Source organism: Pseudopipra pipra, chromosome 5, assembly GCF_036250125.1.
Source record: "Pseudopipra pipra isolate bDixPip1 chromosome 5, bDixPip1.hap1, whole genome shotgun sequence".
NCBI classification, from domain to species: domain Eukaryota; kingdom Metazoa; phylum Chordata; class Aves; order Passeriformes; family Pipridae; genus Pseudopipra; species Pseudopipra pipra.
Genome location: NC_087553.1, coordinates 66,197,351 through 66,215,994, shown reverse-complemented (window position 1 = coordinate 66,215,994; position 18,644 = coordinate 66,197,351). Strand labels below are relative to the sequence as shown.

General features: G+C 38.8%; 2 protein-coding genes across 2 annotated transcripts in view; one reads left to right on the top strand and one right to left on the bottom strand.

Moving 5' to 3' along the window:
• Nucleotides 1-18,644, top strand: part of PCLO (piccolo presynaptic cytomatrix protein) — a 348,414-nt gene that overhangs the window by 229,086 nt on the left and 100,684 nt on the right. The gene's annotated exons all lie outside the window — the stretch shown is intronic.
• On the bottom strand, nucleotides 10,641-12,933 carry LOC135414988 (uncharacterized). The gene is made up of 2 exons (XM_064656443.1): nucleotides 12,883-12,933; nucleotides 10,641-12,773 (listed from the first exon to the last, which is right to left on the bottom strand). The coding sequence occupies exon 2, from the start codon at nucleotides 12,726-12,728 to the stop codon at nucleotides 11,436-11,438; it is 1,293 nt and encodes a 430-aa protein (XP_064512513.1). The 5' UTR covers nucleotides 12,729-12,773; nucleotides 12,883-12,933; the 3' UTR covers nucleotides 10,641-11,435.

Genomic DNA, 18,644 nt, shown 5'->3' with positions numbered 1-18,644 from the left:
ATTGACTTGGAAATTTATGGGAGCTGGTTACTGTCCACAACTTTATTTACTTAATCTCTTTTGTGGCAGTTGAAACACACTTAGAAAATAATACTTTTCCTTGCTTCACAATATAGGGCATCTAGTTTATGGAGATTAATATTATGGTGTCAGAATGATACAACTTGGATTTTACAAGGATACTTCATCAGAAAACTTCTTCTATACCTCAAATACCAGTTCCAGTGAGATAAACCAGGTAATAGGGGTTTGTAATGTTTCTACCCAGAACTGCTATTGCTGTATATTTAATTTTCCTGCAATAAAAATCAACACTTAAAAAAGGTGTTAGAGAGTAACTTGGATCTAGGAAGTAGTTGAACAGCTGTAAAGACAGCTTTCAGGATCTTTTTTATTTTATCTAAAGCAGAAGAGAAAACTTATGGAGCACTTATAAATTTTGTAATGCTGTGAGAAAGCAGCATGAAATTAATATGTATTATGACCAGTAAAAATATGGCCTCTTGCATAACATCAGTTACAGATTTTTTCATTCCTGCATTTAACCTTGTTATGTGCCATATACTTAGTATGGTTTATACCTTTTTTATGATCAAGAATTCTGAAAATAACTTGAACAATTAATTGTTGCTGAAAACCAATTTTACTGGAAAAGGCATGTCATACAAATTGCACCAGGAAATTGGATTCCTAATAACAAATAAATAGTTTCATCAAAATACCTCTATGGGGAGTTTTTGTTTAGTCTTAAATAGGTAAGTCTGATTTATAGAGACAAGCTAAATAACCTGGATGTTTCAAGCAGAGAGAAGATGCAAACACAGTGACTAGACATTCCAGAGGTAATGAAGTGGAGAACCATCACAAAGGTCAGGCTAAAAGCACTCATCAGATGGTTTATAACAGAAATTGTGGAAAATCACTGGTAAATGTCATTGGTGTCAGAACTAGCTTTCAATAACATTCCACTAAGATCATATTAGAAAGTATTACTAGCTATTGTAAAGTACTTTCATGGAGCTATACAATTAGTAATTATCAGGCACACTGCTTTTGACAGCAGTTATTTTTCAGGACCTTGACGAACAGTTCCTGTTAGAAAGAATATCCGACTACTTCTTGGAAAGAGTCCTCAGTGCTTCCAGAGAATGTGCCTGAAGCCCTGTTTCTCTGAGCACAGCAGAAAGAGCAGCAGGCAGCACTGTCATCAGACTACCCACAGAACTTTCCTCTTGGCTCCTGCTAACACCATGCAGCTCTCTGCTGTCCTCTGGGATCACACACATCATGAGTTCTTTGAGATTCTTCCTCAGACACTGACAGATACCACCTATCCATGTGGTCCCAATCTTCCCCTCTTACTCTTCTTGAAAGTTTCTTGCTATATTCTGATACTGCGAAGGAAGAAGAAATGTTGTAGTGTGTTGAACAGATGTAGGATGTGCTTTACTTAAAGCAATATTTTAAGGTTCATTTGCCTTATAAAAGAGTTTAATTCCTTCTTCCATTATTTTTAGTATGATCTGTCCCTTCTTACATCAGAGACATGGTTGCAGGCCAGGCATTACTACATTACTTTATAACACTATATTAAAATCAAATGGATGAGTATTTGTCAGAAGATGTAGGTATGTCCCCAATATGCACTGGCAGAGGTGACAAGAGGGCTGTGACTTTCCTGGTTTGGCCAACACTGGAGAGAAGAATACAGAGTGCAGAACCAGCTTGGCAGGCACAGAGAATCTCATCTATAGTGATGGGTTTAGTTACTCGTCCCAAGAAGTTCAGGGATAAAACTACAACTTTAGGCAAACAAAGGCAGTCTGTCTGGGATTGCAAGAGATAGATGAGGAGATTTGTTCTCTAGATCATGTTGTACTTGTTATACAGGCAAATATCTCAAGCAAGGAGACACACAGATACTGTGCCTGCCCCTTTGCATAGCAGCTGCTGTGGGTGCTGAAAGGGAGTTGAATTTCAACTTGAAGCATCGAAAATATGTGCCTGTATTGCTCTGTTTTTTGTCTTCTGTTTTCAAGGGCCAGCTTCTGTATAGCAGATTTACAAAGAAAACAGAAAATGTAAATCCTTCGGTACCTAAACTGAAGGCAATTCGTCTTACCAGTGGAAGTTATCAAACGCACCCTCCTGTCTGCCTTGATAGTGTGGGGAACTTAGGTATTTCTTTTAGAACTGGCTCACTAACAACCTAAAATTTAGATGCTGCATGCTTACATTAGGTAAGATGTATCACATCTCATAAAACAAAATTGGGAATTTCCTGTTGAATCTTTTTAGGGAATATCTATTTGGGCTCACATACGTGGGCATTCCTGAAGAAAAACCTTACTACAGCGTGAAAAAGCCTTTTGCATAACCACTGAACTGTGTTGTTTGATAGTGACTTCCCAGTGAACTGGGAAGCTAAAAATACTATAATTCGATTTCCAACTGTGCAGATTACTGTGGGCTGAAACTTGCAGACTAAAAGTCTGATGTGATTGCGGTGTGAAAAAAATCAAAGTGAGGGTCATCTTGAAGTGGAGGTTAAATAAAGCTATGCCCTTATGGACAATTTTCCCTGCCCTTGGATTCCAAAAAGTGTATTAAAACATTTTGTGTCTACATGTGGCAATTTTAACCTTCAATCCCATTCCTGAAGTCTGGATCTCCAAGAACATTACACCAGCCTGGCCACTCCAAGGAGTGCTTTATTGATGTAAAACATAGCAAATATCCAGGGCCCAAGGCAAACTGTCCCCAGTCAGGGTTTGTTCTGCTGAAAGTCAGGTGAACAAACAGCCACTGTCACTGACTCTCTTGGGGGTGGTATGTTAGCTGTTTGCAAGGCACACTTCTCAGTAGTAAAGAGGATTACAGACAGCCCATTTTTCTGCCTGTAAAACTAAGTACTGCAGCAAGCAGACTTTCTTTAGTCACTTGTTTTTTCAAAATATTTTCTAGGTAGATGTATGCAAATTTAGTCTTTCAAGTCCATAAGGAACATTATTAACAATTCTTAACAATTTACTGTTAAGAAAGATGAACTAATGGAAGTGGATTGTCAGAGTAGAACATTGTCTTTTAGATGGCTTGGACACAGATTTGGAATGGTTTGTCACAGAACTCGCCTTCAGTGTTTTTGAAAGTGACATGGGCACATACACAAAGTGTCTCCTTTCTGTAGGTATCGAGTAACACACGGAGAGGAAATAGAGGTAAACAAAATGTTTCCTAAATTGCTTAAAATAAATCAACCAGCCTCTGGAGGTACTTAGGTTAAAAAATTTAGTTGTGTGATCAAGTTATTCTAGATTTTCCAAAGTTTTTCAAACAAATTCTGAGGCATCTGGCATGAACTGTTTTCAGAGGAGATGCTGAACTGGACTGTACTTTGCTCTGACCTAATCTGATCTGACACAGTGATTTTCTTATTCAACTAAAAGGGTAAAGAAACTCAAAGAAGGAAACAATAATTTTCTGCAATCAGTTTTGCAATAGTAAGTAAGAACATTCTTACAAAGTAAGAGCATTATGTAAGTAAATACAAAAAATGTTTTAGAAGTCAGCTTAAAGAAAGAAAAACACTATGAGGACTTTCAAAAAAACCTGCAAAAAGGCTTTATTTCAAATTTCTTGAAGTATGTTCCATTCCAAAAACTTAATTAGATCATCCGTAAGGTATGGTTAGGAAAATCTTGGATAGGAGTCGTCAGGTTTTTTTGAGACAAAATAAACTGGTGATCATATAATTTGACAGTAAACAGAGCAAAATGTTGATTAAAAAATTATTACTCTTTATCCAGGTTTGTAATTTTGATGATAGCATATGTTTGAGGCTTATCACATAAAATTAGATAGTTATGACTTCACATTTCTGTATGAAAAACCTGAAAAAAAGCTACATTAAGTGTACTTGTAATGTAATAATGTAACTTAAAATTCAACTGCAGTTGAAGATATTGAATTGCAAATTATCTAAATTATTAGTGACTAAAGCTTGAAAACATTTAATCAAGCAGAAATTGAGTCTCAAATCATTATTTATGTTCCACATTCCAATGAAACAAAAATCTTTTGGGGAAAAAAATATTAAAAATCAAAATGTATTTTTGGATTTCATTTAAACCTTGGTGAAAGTGACTGATAACAGACCTTTTTGATCTTTGAACTGTTTCTAATTAAAAAAAGAATAATTTGTTTCCTGAAATATTGCCTGAAAAGTAGGAAAGTATGCTGTCTTATCACTTCTGGAAAAATGGAATGATTCTTGATTTGGGTGGTTGTGGGGAATTGATTAGAAAATACAAGGCTTTGCAGACAACTGCATTCAACTCAGTAAGATAGCAATAATCATAAAGCTATTTCCTTTGGATGCTGGAGATCAGATTTCATGAGTGATACATGGTAGAATGAGCGTTTTTAGGTCAGCATGTACTGACATTTCCTTTTGCAGAAGCAAAGTAGAATGTAAAATGTAAAATACTTTAAGACAGAGAGATTTCAGACTGCCAACCTTGGTGTCTGGCAGACATGGGCAGATAGCAACCAAGTTCTCCAGGGTCTGAGCTCTGCTTAAATCTCTGAAAGGACGCAATGTATGTGAAGTGGTTCACACCGCATTTAAAACATGTAGAATATTTCCAAGGCATCAAATATATAGTGTAGCTGATCCTAACTGGTTTTGTGTGAAAATGCAATGGTTCAGTACCTGCCAAGGGAGCAAGAAACCTCAATTCTGGGCCCTTCCCAGCACAGTTGAAGTTGAATTACTGAGATAATTCTGCTTCTAAGGAGACCCGTGTTTGAAATGGTGCTGCTTGCTATTGAATTTCATTAAAAATGGGCAGTTGGTACCATTCCATTTTTACTTGGATCTAGCTTTTTATTACATTAAAACAACAGTTTTCATTTAGAATTAGTCCCATCCTTATTTAATACATAATTTTGCAACTGCTGTTGTGAGGCCAAATATCCACAGCATGTAGTGATCGGTTTAACCTGAGACATAAAATTTCCATATCTAGATCCCCAATTGTATGTTTTCCAGTAAAGGAATACCCTCTTCGAATTAATTTTTGATGATGTGTGCACATGACCAGCTAAATGCCTCAAGAACAGGGAATGGGAAAGAAGGATGAAATCTGGATCATTATGTTACACTAGGGGTTTTAATGCACACTTCACAAATTCTGCAATAAGCAGAATCCCATTACAGTCTCAATAAAATACATATATAATAAATAAATAAAATCAAATAATAAAATAGGAAGATGAATTATTCTTCACTGACTGTCAGCTTGCTTTAAGCCAGTATGTTGTGCTCCTGTGAGAAGCTTTTCTGTTGTATTCAGTATTTCATATGAGGGTACAGAAGAAAGTTCTGCAGCCAGGTCCTGGGGAAATACTATGAAAGACTTTAAAAAATGTTGCATTTCAAAACCTTAGAGCAGATTTTAGCATTCACTATTGATTATTCATGACACAATGTAAGTTTCAACACTGTCTAACCATTTTTTAGTACTTTTCTTCATGGTAGTTAACATGAAAGGATAGCTTGTGTATTTGAAAGTCTAAAAGCTAACATAGTATTCATTAAAAGTATTGATCATACCAACAGATTCAGAAGCATTCGACTATTGTTGTTAAGGCCCAAATTCTTGCATATTTATTAGTATATCTGTGTTAAATTTCCTGCAATTCATTCCATTGCTTTCAGTTATCGTGACAAACAGTACAGGTACGATAAATTGGGCTGGGTAAAGACACGAGCACATTACATTCTCCTGTTCTTTCCAAGGGATGCTTACCTTCTCTCAATAAGCATCTTGCATTTTTGAGGAAAATCAGAAAAACCATTGCCAGGTGACGTATCTTAAATGAATTGTAGTTGATCTGACCAGTATTACAATTTGTATTGCACTGCACAGTTGCAGGCTAAGAATTCACCTGAGACAGAATGTCACATAATGTAGCAAATGCTTATGACTGAACAGGGAAACAAATACATTAAAATGTTCACTGGGAAGATAACCTAGATAAAACAGTGGGTTGTTATTTTCCATGCTGATTATGGCCATGGATTTCTCAGAGTCACAGCATCCCTACATGATTTAGAGCTATAAAGAATGTTATAATGTCATTCCCAGTAAGTAACAGGTAGTCCCCTGAATCTGATAGTGGCAAAAATGAAGTGGTTTCATATTCCTCAATTGTAAAATTTCCTGTCTTTTTTTTTCTATGGATACAGGGGAAGGGGTTTTTTTAAACATTCCTATACTTTTATTTCAGCTGCCACTAATTGCTCACTATTTTTTTTTGTGTGCACTATTAACATAAAACATGGCAACACAAGAAATGTACCACACATAGGGCACACACTAAGTGTTCACAGTAATAGGGTTTGGATGTCAGTGATGTTAAAATAAATAAAAAAATGGTCTGAAAGCAATTCTTTGTATGCTAGGGGATCCACAGAATTTATTCTGAGGGCTCTGTACAGGGTAATTAGGTAGAAGTGTATTATCTGTATATTTAAATTTGATATTGGGCAAATATTGAAAATATATTACACTTCAATGTATATTTACATTTTATAACAATGAGGGAATTTTCATTAAGACTTTCTCTGTGATGTATTATTGAATCAAGAGTTGTGATTTTGAAGCCTTTGTTCTTGGGCATACACTTATATTTAGTGATTTTCCTCTTCAACATCTAAAGTTAATCCTCTTGACAAGTTCTTATGTGTTTTCTTAGGATGTATGTTGCAAAGTGCCAAGGAAAAGTTAGAGGTGCTGAGCTGTTTCTCCCCCAGCTGACATTAACAGAAGTTCAGCACAGTTACTTTTTCTTGATCTCATGTACATTTTTTCCTGTCAGTATTGCACATGTTCCTGTTATCACCCAAACCATCTAGTTATGAAACAGGAGCTTTCTTAAAAATTATTTCCAATGAAACTGCAAAATGCTCCAGTCATAGGACTGTGATGCTCATTCCAACTGAATTTGCCTTAAATTTTGTGTATTACATTAACAAAAGGGATTGTTCATTGTTGTATTTCTACGTGACAAACCTTTTCAAATTAATAAGTACCTTATTCCTATGTTTATAACATTTTCATCTTTCTTCTGCTTGGATGTGGGCACTGTCAGTCCAAAATAAAAGTGCAGGATGACTCTATACTTTCATTTAGATCTTAAATTGAATTTTAACCATTTGACTTGTAAGCTTTCACTGGAAAAAGGTGTGAAAAAAGTGTCTGCCTTCTGGTTATATGGAAGTACAGCAAAACTAATTTTCACTTTTGGTGAAGGTCACACAAAGATACAGAGTGATAAGCCTACACCTCTATGCTGACTTCTGAATACCAAACATGGATAGAATGAAGAATTCCACTGAAGACCCACCTACCTATGTAATACTATGCATATGCCTAGAAATTCTGACTGTAAGGGACCTTCCCCTGGGAACTCATTGCTGCCAAACCAAAAGGGCATGCTAATGACTAAGAAGTATTAAGTCTTAAAAAGTCCACCAGGCCTTAAAGATGATACAGGTAATTTGATGAAAAAGAGCAATCATCCAAGAGTAGTGCTTGTACTATAATAGTTCTCTTAGTCTTTGGAAGACTAAAGGATTTTCTGTTTGCTTGGTTTGATTTTTTTTTCTTTTTCATAAATTTATTCCTAAGAGGCCAGTAAGGACAGAGTAGAGAGCCAGAGATCTACAAGAAGACTGGCAATTAAAGACACAGGGAAGAGATATGGAATCTTTTTACTTGCTCATGTGCTACCTTTCTGCTCCCTTCCCATTCCAAACCAGCACATGTCAGGAAGAAACCTGTCTGGAATAGCCTTCAAAGATACCCAGTCCAGCAGGGTTAGTTTTGGTACCGCCCACTCTATGAGGGTTCAACTTTGAGAGGCAATTCCTCTTTCTGAGCACTTCTTATCAGAGCCTAGAGAAGACTTTTAACAACTACTGTATTGTACAGCAGCACCGAAGTTGCCTTAGCCCAGGCCTGTAATCTTGTACACTACTCATGTGCAGTCAGACTGGACTACAAATGCAAAATAAATATGGCACAGCTCTATGTTGGAGAGTTGGGCTGCACGTTATGGTAGGCACAAGGTAAAAAAGGGCAAGCAGGAGATAAAAAGGACTTTGGGATGATCTGCTTACTACTAGAACAAATGAAAGCAGTGTGGTGAAAATCAAACTCCCATGCCTGTCATTCATATTCATCATACATGTTCAACATTAGAATCTATTTGCATGGGAAAGACGAGTGCTATTTACCTGCCCAAATGCAATGACAGGGCCATTTAGAGGTGCTGACCAGTCACCTCAGTGAATAGGAGGTTTCATTATTTCTTATTTACTAGATAATGTGCTGAACAGAACCCCATGAAATTAACCTTTAAGATGACACAGTAAAAGGAAATGAGTCATTCCAGGCAATGTTCATCACTGTGTGAGCACTAAACTTGCTAAATGAGTTCTGTCATAGTGTGGGTGAAGTGGAATCAATCCATATAATTCATACATTTGCTGCTCAAACAGACAGTTTTGGAACTGCTAAGTAGAAATAAGCACTGACTTATGTCTAACTAAAGCAAAGTTATGTATTACATTTACTGATTATACTTATCAGATGGGTCTGAAGTAACTGAATAGAAAGAACTGAGAGTTCCTGAGAAGTGTGTGAAAGAGAGGATAAAAGGAAACAAAATTCTAGGAAAGGACTCTCATGACTGATGCTAATGGGGAAATAGAAGCAGTTTTGGTCTTAGACAATACTAAAGAAAAAAGATAAATCTTTCATCTTCTTTTTCACAAAGGTATCAACCTATTACAGTGATAGTAAGAGCTCTGAAAGTCACACAATAGAAGCTGACTGATTAGTTGAAAAGTAGGGGCTTTCTTCTGATTGAGTAGCTGTAGAGGACCTAAGAGAAGAAAAACACTTCCCACTCTTTTGGAAAGAGTGAAGATACAAAGAAAGAACTGGAAATATCTTCAAGCATGACAGTGACCCTTTTTGAGTATGATGCAGACAGACTGGTAGCTATGATAAAACCAGCTTTAAACTGGACGAGTGGTTAGTTAAACACAGGCTGAAGCACACACTTCTCTGTCTGGATGAATACCCATCAGTGATCCACATGGATGGGCTGCAGTGCCATCTCAGGGGTTCTGTCTCTGAAAGGAGACTATCCAGGAGAGCATCTGACAGCAACTAGCAGATAAATGCTTCTCTGTTGCCTACAGTTTCCATAGATATGGAAAAATTTGGTGCCACCTAATGGACAAACCCCACCTCCTAAATCCTGCATGTGTTAAACTCTTTGCAGAAATACTTTTGCAAGGCATCTATAAAGGGATCTACCTATACTTGTTAATGCTTCACAGTAAAAATTTCTCACTATGTATCCTTAATCACATATCTTGGGATGTAGTATGGATTGTTTAAAGGTGAACACTTAATAAGCCCCATGGGTAATACAGAGATTTCTGTCTTTGCTGGCTTTAAATTTGTGAACTGGGTTCTTTACACAGATTATGAGTCCTAGGAAGAAGATTCAGACCTGTTCAATAGCTTTGGTGAAATGAAAGAAGTCTTGAAAGATTAAATAGTGAATGATCAAACTCCTTTGTCCTTCTTGACCCATAATACACATTTGAGCTTGAGTCTACAGATGAAATGTCAATTTAACACTTACACTTGGCAGTTTAAAAATGAATGTTTGATATCTCACTTGGACATATTTTTGAAGGAGAATAGACCATTGCAATACTCAGTGGAGGTACTGTGAGGATGCAGTGCTGCGAATTCAGTAGCAGTTCGGTGTTTAAATGTGGTTTTGATGTGCAATTAAAACACACACGTTTTTATAACTAAGGACAGGGTTTGTCCTAGGGCTAGTGTGTAGTTGCTGAGTTGAAACTATGAAAGCATCAAAGTAGATAGGCTCATTGCTGTTGTTACAGGACGAGAGGTTGCCTGTTTAGGCTGCAATTTCCGATTGCTGTGCAGCAGCAGGAACAGCGGGGCAGGTACCTGCACCACCCCAATGTCATGCAGCACTCAGACTAGGGACATATCCTTCCAGCACCTTCCCTACCACCACCTAGCTACAGTTTCATCAACCCCGACTCCTCATCTTGTGGCCCAAGAAGTCTTAAACTGTATCTCATAGGCTGTATTATTCCTTATGAGTTTTGATGTACTTCATTACTTCAGCAGAAAAGCTCCTCCATTCCTTCAGGTGGCTTGAAAATGAGCCCTGAACTACCAGCCCTGTCGTCCTTTTGCAAGTCATCAGCTGCAAGCAGGGCCTTCTTTTGGATATTGTGATCCTTAGGGTAACAGTGACTTCTCCCATGGTGTAGCAGTACGTTCGGATACATGTCCGGAATAAAGACAAGTGCCAAAAAATACTCAAGCACACAAAATATCTTTTATTACAGTGAGAATAATAATAATAGCAATAAACTTAGCAAGAGGAATTAAAAACTAAAAAAGGATACAAACTAACTATGTTATCGGGTGGCATTAAAACAAATACTACGAACAGCATTTAATACAATATTAACTAGTTAAAAGGGGTACCAAAAAAGGATCTTAACACAATATTATGGATAACACGATATTAGTTAGTAAAAAGGGAAACTAAAGGAAAAATACTATAAACATAAAAGGGGAATTAAAGGAACACTAAAAGGATATTAAAAAGTTTGTTCTCTCAGTTGCTTCCTATCAATAACCTGTGCTTACCCACACAGACAGGCCAGGGCTGTCAGGATCTGCAGCAGCTGGTCGGTACCCATGCTTAGCGGGCGTCCCCGCGGAGCAACACAGTCTCGGTGGTAGGATGAGTATCGCTCAACCCAGCAGTCTCGACACCCCATTTTTATCAGTTCCACATTACACTACGTAGGGCCAGTACGTAGCATAAGGTGATGCCTGAATGGCAGCCAAACACCGCCTAATCATGACCTCATGGCAACAGTCTGCGCATGCCCTACTTGTAGGGCAAGGGGCGAGTGACCCCTGCCCACATAATCTTCCTCCCATCATCATCTTTCTCACCCCTATGTATGACCTCTACCATTGTGTTTCAAGGGTAGATGTATCTATCTTGCAATATGTAGCAAAACCAAGGAAGAACTCAGCTCTGATAATAGGGGATATCAAGCTGACTTGCTAAAAAGCACAATGGACCTTACAATTAGCTTCTGCCATAAGTTACATTGTACCATACTCTAGCTGGTTTCACATCCTAATATGAGTTCGTTCTCACGCCTCTATGCTCCATTGATCATCTAATTCAAAAGTATCCCCCTTACATACCACCGCGTGATCAATGGTAGCAAGAGGATGATAACGAACTACTCGAGATTGCAATGCATTTAGCTTGGTGTTTATCATTCAACGTACACATGTTAGTATACAGGGAATCATACACAATATGCATGTTATTATGCATCCAACTATTGACAAGCCTATTAACACTTTTCGTAACCAGGGCCATCCCCATTTCCAATCACCAAAGAGGTTCCATTCATCATGAACATGTAATTGTTGAGTAAGGGCTTTTAATTTCTGAATGCTAGCATGAACAGATTCAGAATGATCACTTAAATTCATGCAGCACATGCCCTCAAAATCTTGACAGCCATGTCCCTGGGCTAACAACAAAAAATCAATAGCAGCTCTATTTTGTAAACTTGCATGTCTAACAGAGTCTACATCTGTGAGCAATGCACTCAAAGCAGCAGAAGTAGCATTAGCTTCTTTAGCCAACCAGCATCCTAGTTTATTTAAAGAAGCCAAAGCATGAGCAGTCCCTATCTGAGATATAATACTAGCAGTTATTCTTTCAGCCTTATTCCAAAACTCTACATCAGAGTTACAGTCTGGAGTAAATCGCCGTGTGCCACGTCTGCGTCTTCTTAGCTTAGGCAAGGTTACGCTGCGAGGATGAAAAAAGGTTAATTGTCCAAAGGTACAAGGGCCTCCTACAGCCTTTCCCGGAATACCTTTCCACGCTCTTTGTCCACAAATGAGAAACAGATCATTTGGGAGACCTATCGCATCAAATCCAGGAATAAATTGGTTTTGCAGAGTCTCATTGCACCAAGCTGATGCGTTCCGGTAAATATCTCTAGGAAAAATGTCAACTCCTCCTTCATTAACCTTGGTACCTGACGTATAGTTTAGGTAGAAGCATCGAGTTGCAGTTAATGTCCCTAAAATGTCCAACTCTTGTGGTTGAATGGGTAAAGCAGGAAAATTATGCATGTATGCTAAAGACTTAATATACCAAGTGGCGTCCTTTCCACTTTTAGCTCGCCACGATGCCTGGCACCACCAAAGAGGTTGTTGAGTTCCTGGATGTGTGCAGTTTGCTAACACGGTCTCATTATATAGAGTTCCCCACCGGTAGTTATCAATAGGTACTCCAACCAGACAGGTGCAAAAAGGACTCGTGGGAGTTGCCATGGACACACATATCACGTCTGTCTTCGTCACGTTGGCCAGGGTGGTCCACACATTGACATCTAAAACAGAAGTTAGCAAAGAAGCAAAGTATAGCTGATATCTTTCTGGAAGGTACAATTGGGTCAGGAAGAGGCCCTGCTGCTCTGCATCTTCAGAGGAGAGACCAGTTCCTGGGGGCTGTTGGATTCCATCCCACCGCGTGGTCCATGGTTGGACCATGACACTGGTGAATGACTCGAACAGCACATTGATGAAGTGTCATTTCTAAAAATGTGAACAACATAACAACTGAGTAACAGCGAAAATACAGACAATAATATAATCATGTCCATCCCCAGTGAGGAGATCTAAGCTGATTACAGTGGTTATTTACTTGGAGTCAACAGTACTTGAGATAATCTTTTCCTGGTTGGCAGACCTAGTTTCCAAGTTTGGACAGGTGTGTCCAATCATATGGGCTCAAGAATTTCTGCAAAATATAAAGTCTAATACAACAGAACTTCTCATTTCAGAATTTTATAGTCTGGATTCATCTTTTATAGTATGAAGTGGTTGACTGCCAGTCACACATTTATAGGCCTGTTAGGAGCCATCACAGGCAATGTATATCTGGAGTTTGATGCAACACCAGACAACATCCTGGTCTCACCAACCGCTCTCACAGAAAGCTTGCACTCTCTGTACAGATTCCAGGCCTCATCGGGAGCAAACCGTCCTGCCCCAGTTTACCCCTGACTGCAGTCAATCCCTCTTCACCTCATGGAGTGATAGTACAGGTTATCTCTTGCCTCCATGCTATAAAAGAATTTTATCCATCTTCACATTAACTATACTATTGAGTGTGAAATCATTTCTGCACTTAACTAGAATATTACCAGTTCATCATAAGAAAATTGTAAACATGATGTGAGCCAGAGCCCATAGGGAGGTCCACAAACATCAGTCCTTCATTTGCAGTCTTGCCAACCAGCTTTTCAACATAAGCTTTTCTTCTGCGAGGCCCAGCACCTCACACATGGTTATTTCACAATCACATATATTCTTGTATAGACTCGTAAGCCAAAAGGTTTCTGTCATTTGTTGATTCCAAATAATTCTTGCCACCTGCTGTAACACTACTGGGATGAAACACATACAAATATGAGCACTGCAAAACAATCAGTGTCTGATTTAGAATTCCCAAACCACACCGTTCTGACTGATCTTCACAAACATCACTGGTGTGACATGAATAGCACAGAAACGGATCATTCTATACAGTGATGACCATTAGGCTTCAGGATGTTACAAGTTTTATAGTTTTCCATTGTCTTCTTTCCCCCCTTAGTGGCATGTCTGCCCCATCCCAGGAGACAAAACCAAGCACAATTGCAGTCCCTCTGCACACAGCATCACATATGTCCTTCACTTCTTGAAGCCAGGGTTTAGCTTTAGCCTTTACCTTTAACACTGCTGCCAGAACAACTTGGCAGCACACAGTTCAGGAATAATATTCCAATTCTGATTGTTGCTTACCAGTAACACAAAACAAAGCATACAGATTGTTGGTGTAACTCATCTAAGAAATATAGACCTTCTTATCTCTGGAGCAGTAGATCCAGGGATCCATTGGGACACGAGACCTGCTATGCAGAAAAGAATAACTAATCCATCTTGTTATTCAAGATACATAACCTGCACTGAATAGGTTAATGCAAGAGTAGTCATGGCTGTGGTAGCTATATCCTCCCAGCCTCTGGCCAGGACATTGTTCATTACATGAATCCCAACATCAGGTGTGAACAAGACACACAAGAGACAGGTACACAATAACTGAGTCATTACACCAGTTAGCAAAAGTTAGTAGACACAATTAATTATATTTAGGATATGTTTTTCTTCCATGTGATATTCGGGCTGGTCTTGTGCTGCTCAGCATTCACTGATCTCTGTCCAGAATTCTTGCTGCTCATGATAAGGTTTCATCAAACATGCTGGAAGCTAGCAGGGTCCTGTGGGAGACAAAACACAAACAACTCCCCCCTTCCCAATACTAACAACTTAATATTTACTTGAGGTGTCATATTACCTCTCCTCTTACAACAGTATAATTGTATCAAGTTAAGGTTTTGTTCTGTGGGTGAGAGGCCTGGAAGGTCACCAAGTTGCTGCAACTTCTCTATGATCTCTTCTATGGGTGCCTCCGAGTTAGACACTAGCAGTGGAATAATGTATGGTTTCCAGGGTACAGGACAGCCTTCTAACAGTTTGTTTCATATTACTAGAATTAAAGGCTGTTGCATGTAAAGTTCAGGGCTCTGCAATTCAATAGCTACTTTCATCCCTTCCCCCTTTAATATCTTGATTGCTTGATGAAGAGTTACCCAGGATGAACTTCCATCCTGCCATGATCCATCATTAGTAAAACGGTCACTGAGGCCTTCAGCAATGACTGAAACTAAAGTTCTATCAACCCCTGGTGTTCGTCTTAAACGCCGAAGGGCATTTTGTACATATACGTCATTGGTTAACCCTAAAAACTTCGTGGCATCAACTTTGTCTATTATCACAGAGGCAGCTCCTTGCTCTGTGTGCCAACTCATCTGATGTTGATAACTTCTCTGAATTTTCTATAAAATCGTCCTCATCAGAATCATCACTACTACTCTATATGTTACTATCTCACTTCTCTGGATCCCAATCAGGGGAAGTGATTATAGCTCACACCCATGGTCTCTGATCACTTTGGTCTATTTTCCTTTGTCTGCACCGAACAGTTCTCACAGCATATTTCTCAGCTAAAGTAACATGTTTATCTTCTACCCTGTTCTTTTCAGCCTGAAGGTCAAGTAAAGTCTGGCGTTGTACTAACTGAGTGGCTCTTACAGCATTCAGCTGCTCCTGCAGTTTTTTGCATTTTTCCACAGTTAACTTATATACAGTAAGCAGTGCACCCCCCATTCGTCCAGCCTGTTCCAGACGACTGCTTGATTTACTAGTAGGGGTAAACTGCTCCCAGTATTGCAATACCTCCATTGGGGTCTGCTGCCCCCAATACTCAAAAGGAATCTTTGTACACACTTCCCACTTGTTCTACAAAGTAATCCATGGCTCCTGCCCCAATTCTATTAATTCACGGGGAGGAGCTTTCTTGGGTTCATTGCCGCCTGCGGCTGACCCTCCTAACCACTTTTTCATCTTAGTCTGCTAGTGTTCTCACTAACAAAACACTAACAACAGATTCTCAATTTTCAAGCTAAACAAAATGAGACACACCAATCCACAAACTATGGCTCTTACATCACAAACAAGCCTAACTACACATACACAACAAATCTAAAGTCTCTATATACCAACCACCAAATACACACTCTACAGTAATTCTGAATGAATCCTCAGAAAGACATATCTATGAGTGAAACAACAATAAAACCTAATCCACCGGGTATCTTCTAAACTTTGATTCGCTCCACACCGAATACAACAAAAATTTAAAGTCCGATCTAGCCTTATCTCCTGGCTGCCTCTAGGTCCCAGGATATATTTATTACAATTAATACAACGAAGTCGTACATATAAACAACAATTGCAAAAAGGACAAATCTTAATTCTAGCTCTCAAGAAATGTGGTATACTCACAATTAATTGCTCAGAACTACCTCCCATATGCAAAAAACAAACAAAGCATATAAAACACAAGCACTGCCACCCATGTAGTATCTTAATCAACAAGAACAACAAAAACCAGTTTAAAACAAAGTAAAACTAGCTGAAGATATGAACCCAGACACTGGCACTCACGGCACCCACACAGAGTTCACTACACACACACAGGGACGCGGCTTCCCAGGCTATGCTCCCCACCTGAGAATCTCCCTTTTACACAACACACACGGGGACGCGGCTCTCCAGGCTGTGCACTCCACCTGAAGATCTCCCACCAATACACAGAGAAACGTCAGCTGAGCACTCCACCAACGAATTCCCTGGGGCACTGCTTATTCCTCCATGTATCCTGCCGACTACGCCAATTTATGTAGCAGTACGTTCGGATACATGTCCGGAATAAAGACAAGTGCCAAAAAATACTCAAGCACACAAAATATCTTTTATTACAGTGAGAATAATAATAATAGCAATAAACTTAGCAAGAGGAATTAAAAACTAAAAAAGGATACAAACTAACTATGTTATCGGGTGGCATTAAAACAAATACTACGAACAGCATTTAATACAATATTAACTAGTTAAAAGGGGTACCAAAAAAGGATCTTAACACAATATTATGGATAACACGATATTAGTTAGTAAAAAGGGAAACTAAAGGAAAAATACTATAAACATAAAAGGGGAATTAAAGGAACACTAAAAGGATATTAAAAAGTTTGTTCTCTCAGTTGCTTCCTATCAATAACCTGTGCTTACCCACACAGACAGGCCAGGGCTGTCAGGATCTGCAGCAGCTGGTCGGTACCCATGCTTAGCGGGCGTCCCCGCGGAGCAACACAGTCTCAGTGGTAGGATGAGTATCGCTCAACCCAGCAGTCTCGACACCCCATTTTTATCAGTTCCACATTACACTACGTAGGGCCAGTACGTAGCATAAGGTGATGCCTGAATGGCAGCCAAACACCGCCTAATCATGACCTCATGGCAACAGTCTGCGCATGCCCTACTTGTAGGGCAAGGGGCGAGTGACCCCTGCCCACATAATCTTCCTCCCATCATCATCTTTCTCACCCCTATGTATGACCTCTACCATTGTGTTTCAAGGGTAGATGTATCTATCTTGCAATATGTAGCAAAACCAAGGAAGAACTCAGCTCTGATAATAGGGGATATCAAGCTGACTTGCTAAAAAGCACAATGGACCTTACAATTAGCTTCTGCCATAAGTTACATTGTACCATACTCTAGCTGGTTTCACATCCTAATATGAGTTCGTTCTCATGCCTCTATGCTCCATTGATCATCTAATTCAAAAGTATCCCCCTTACACATGGGGAAACTGCTTTGCCTGGAGAGACATGAATTATATTTCTATAACTATAGCTATCAATAAAGGAATGTGGTATCATAGCTTGTTTTTCTTGTCTTCCCAATGCTTGCATGGTGAATTCAGTACATTAATTGTGATCATAACACATAAATACACAGGGACTGGCTGGTAAGAGATCATTTGTTTTAGTGTAGCTGAGAAGAAATAGAAGCTGCTGCTAATCAGTATGCGTGTGAGTAGTCATGGAAGTTGATTAGGTATTTAGCTGCCAGATAATCACCATCAGATCTTGCATGTACAGAATAGCTTCAGTAATTGTGCATTCAAATTTCTTTCCGATAACCCTACAGAGAATAAAAAAACCACTGGCCTAACCCTGCATCATTTATTTGCAAGGCTATTTGTTCATGCACGGATTCTTAATTTATTAAAATGGACCTATTTGTGAGAATAATGCTATTTCTTTGACTAAGTACTGCAGATCAAATTTGTATACAGAGATGTTAATGAAAAAATTCATGTGGCAGTTACAAGTATGTTGGAGATGTGAAAACACCAGAAGAATTACATTCTAAGGCAGTGAGAAGAGTATTCATTATTTTAAATATTTAATTTAAAATTAAATTTAATTATTTTTATTAGTTTTAAAGACAATTTTAGTTGCATATAATGTACCATTCTCAATGAGCTGTATCGCAGTCATTACAGGGTTTTACTTCCCTTTCTCTGATTCATGTTGCAGATCTACAAGTGTGGTTTTACCCTGGTAGGCAGCTAAGCCCCACACAGCTGCTTGTCCAGTCCTCTGCACTGAGGTGGGAAGATTTCACTATTGCACTCAAAACCAGTACAGCAGGTTGAACTGTCCTCTTAAATATGACCATGCACAAGTTTTTATTCTGATTTGATTATATCTCTCTGATTTGACTCTTAAAATCTACTCACAAATCACATTTAATCACATCAGATGTTTTTGATTCTTAATTTTCAGCTCAGATTGTGTCAAGACAGTGGGTAGTGCTTGAGCTCCTAGGACAGGCTATTTAGACATCTCTAATCTTAGCATCCTATGATGGAACCTTGTTACTCTTAACCCAGCAGTGCAATTGGGCTACCATTAATGTCACTCAGCAGAAGTTCCTGAAAATGGTGTTTGT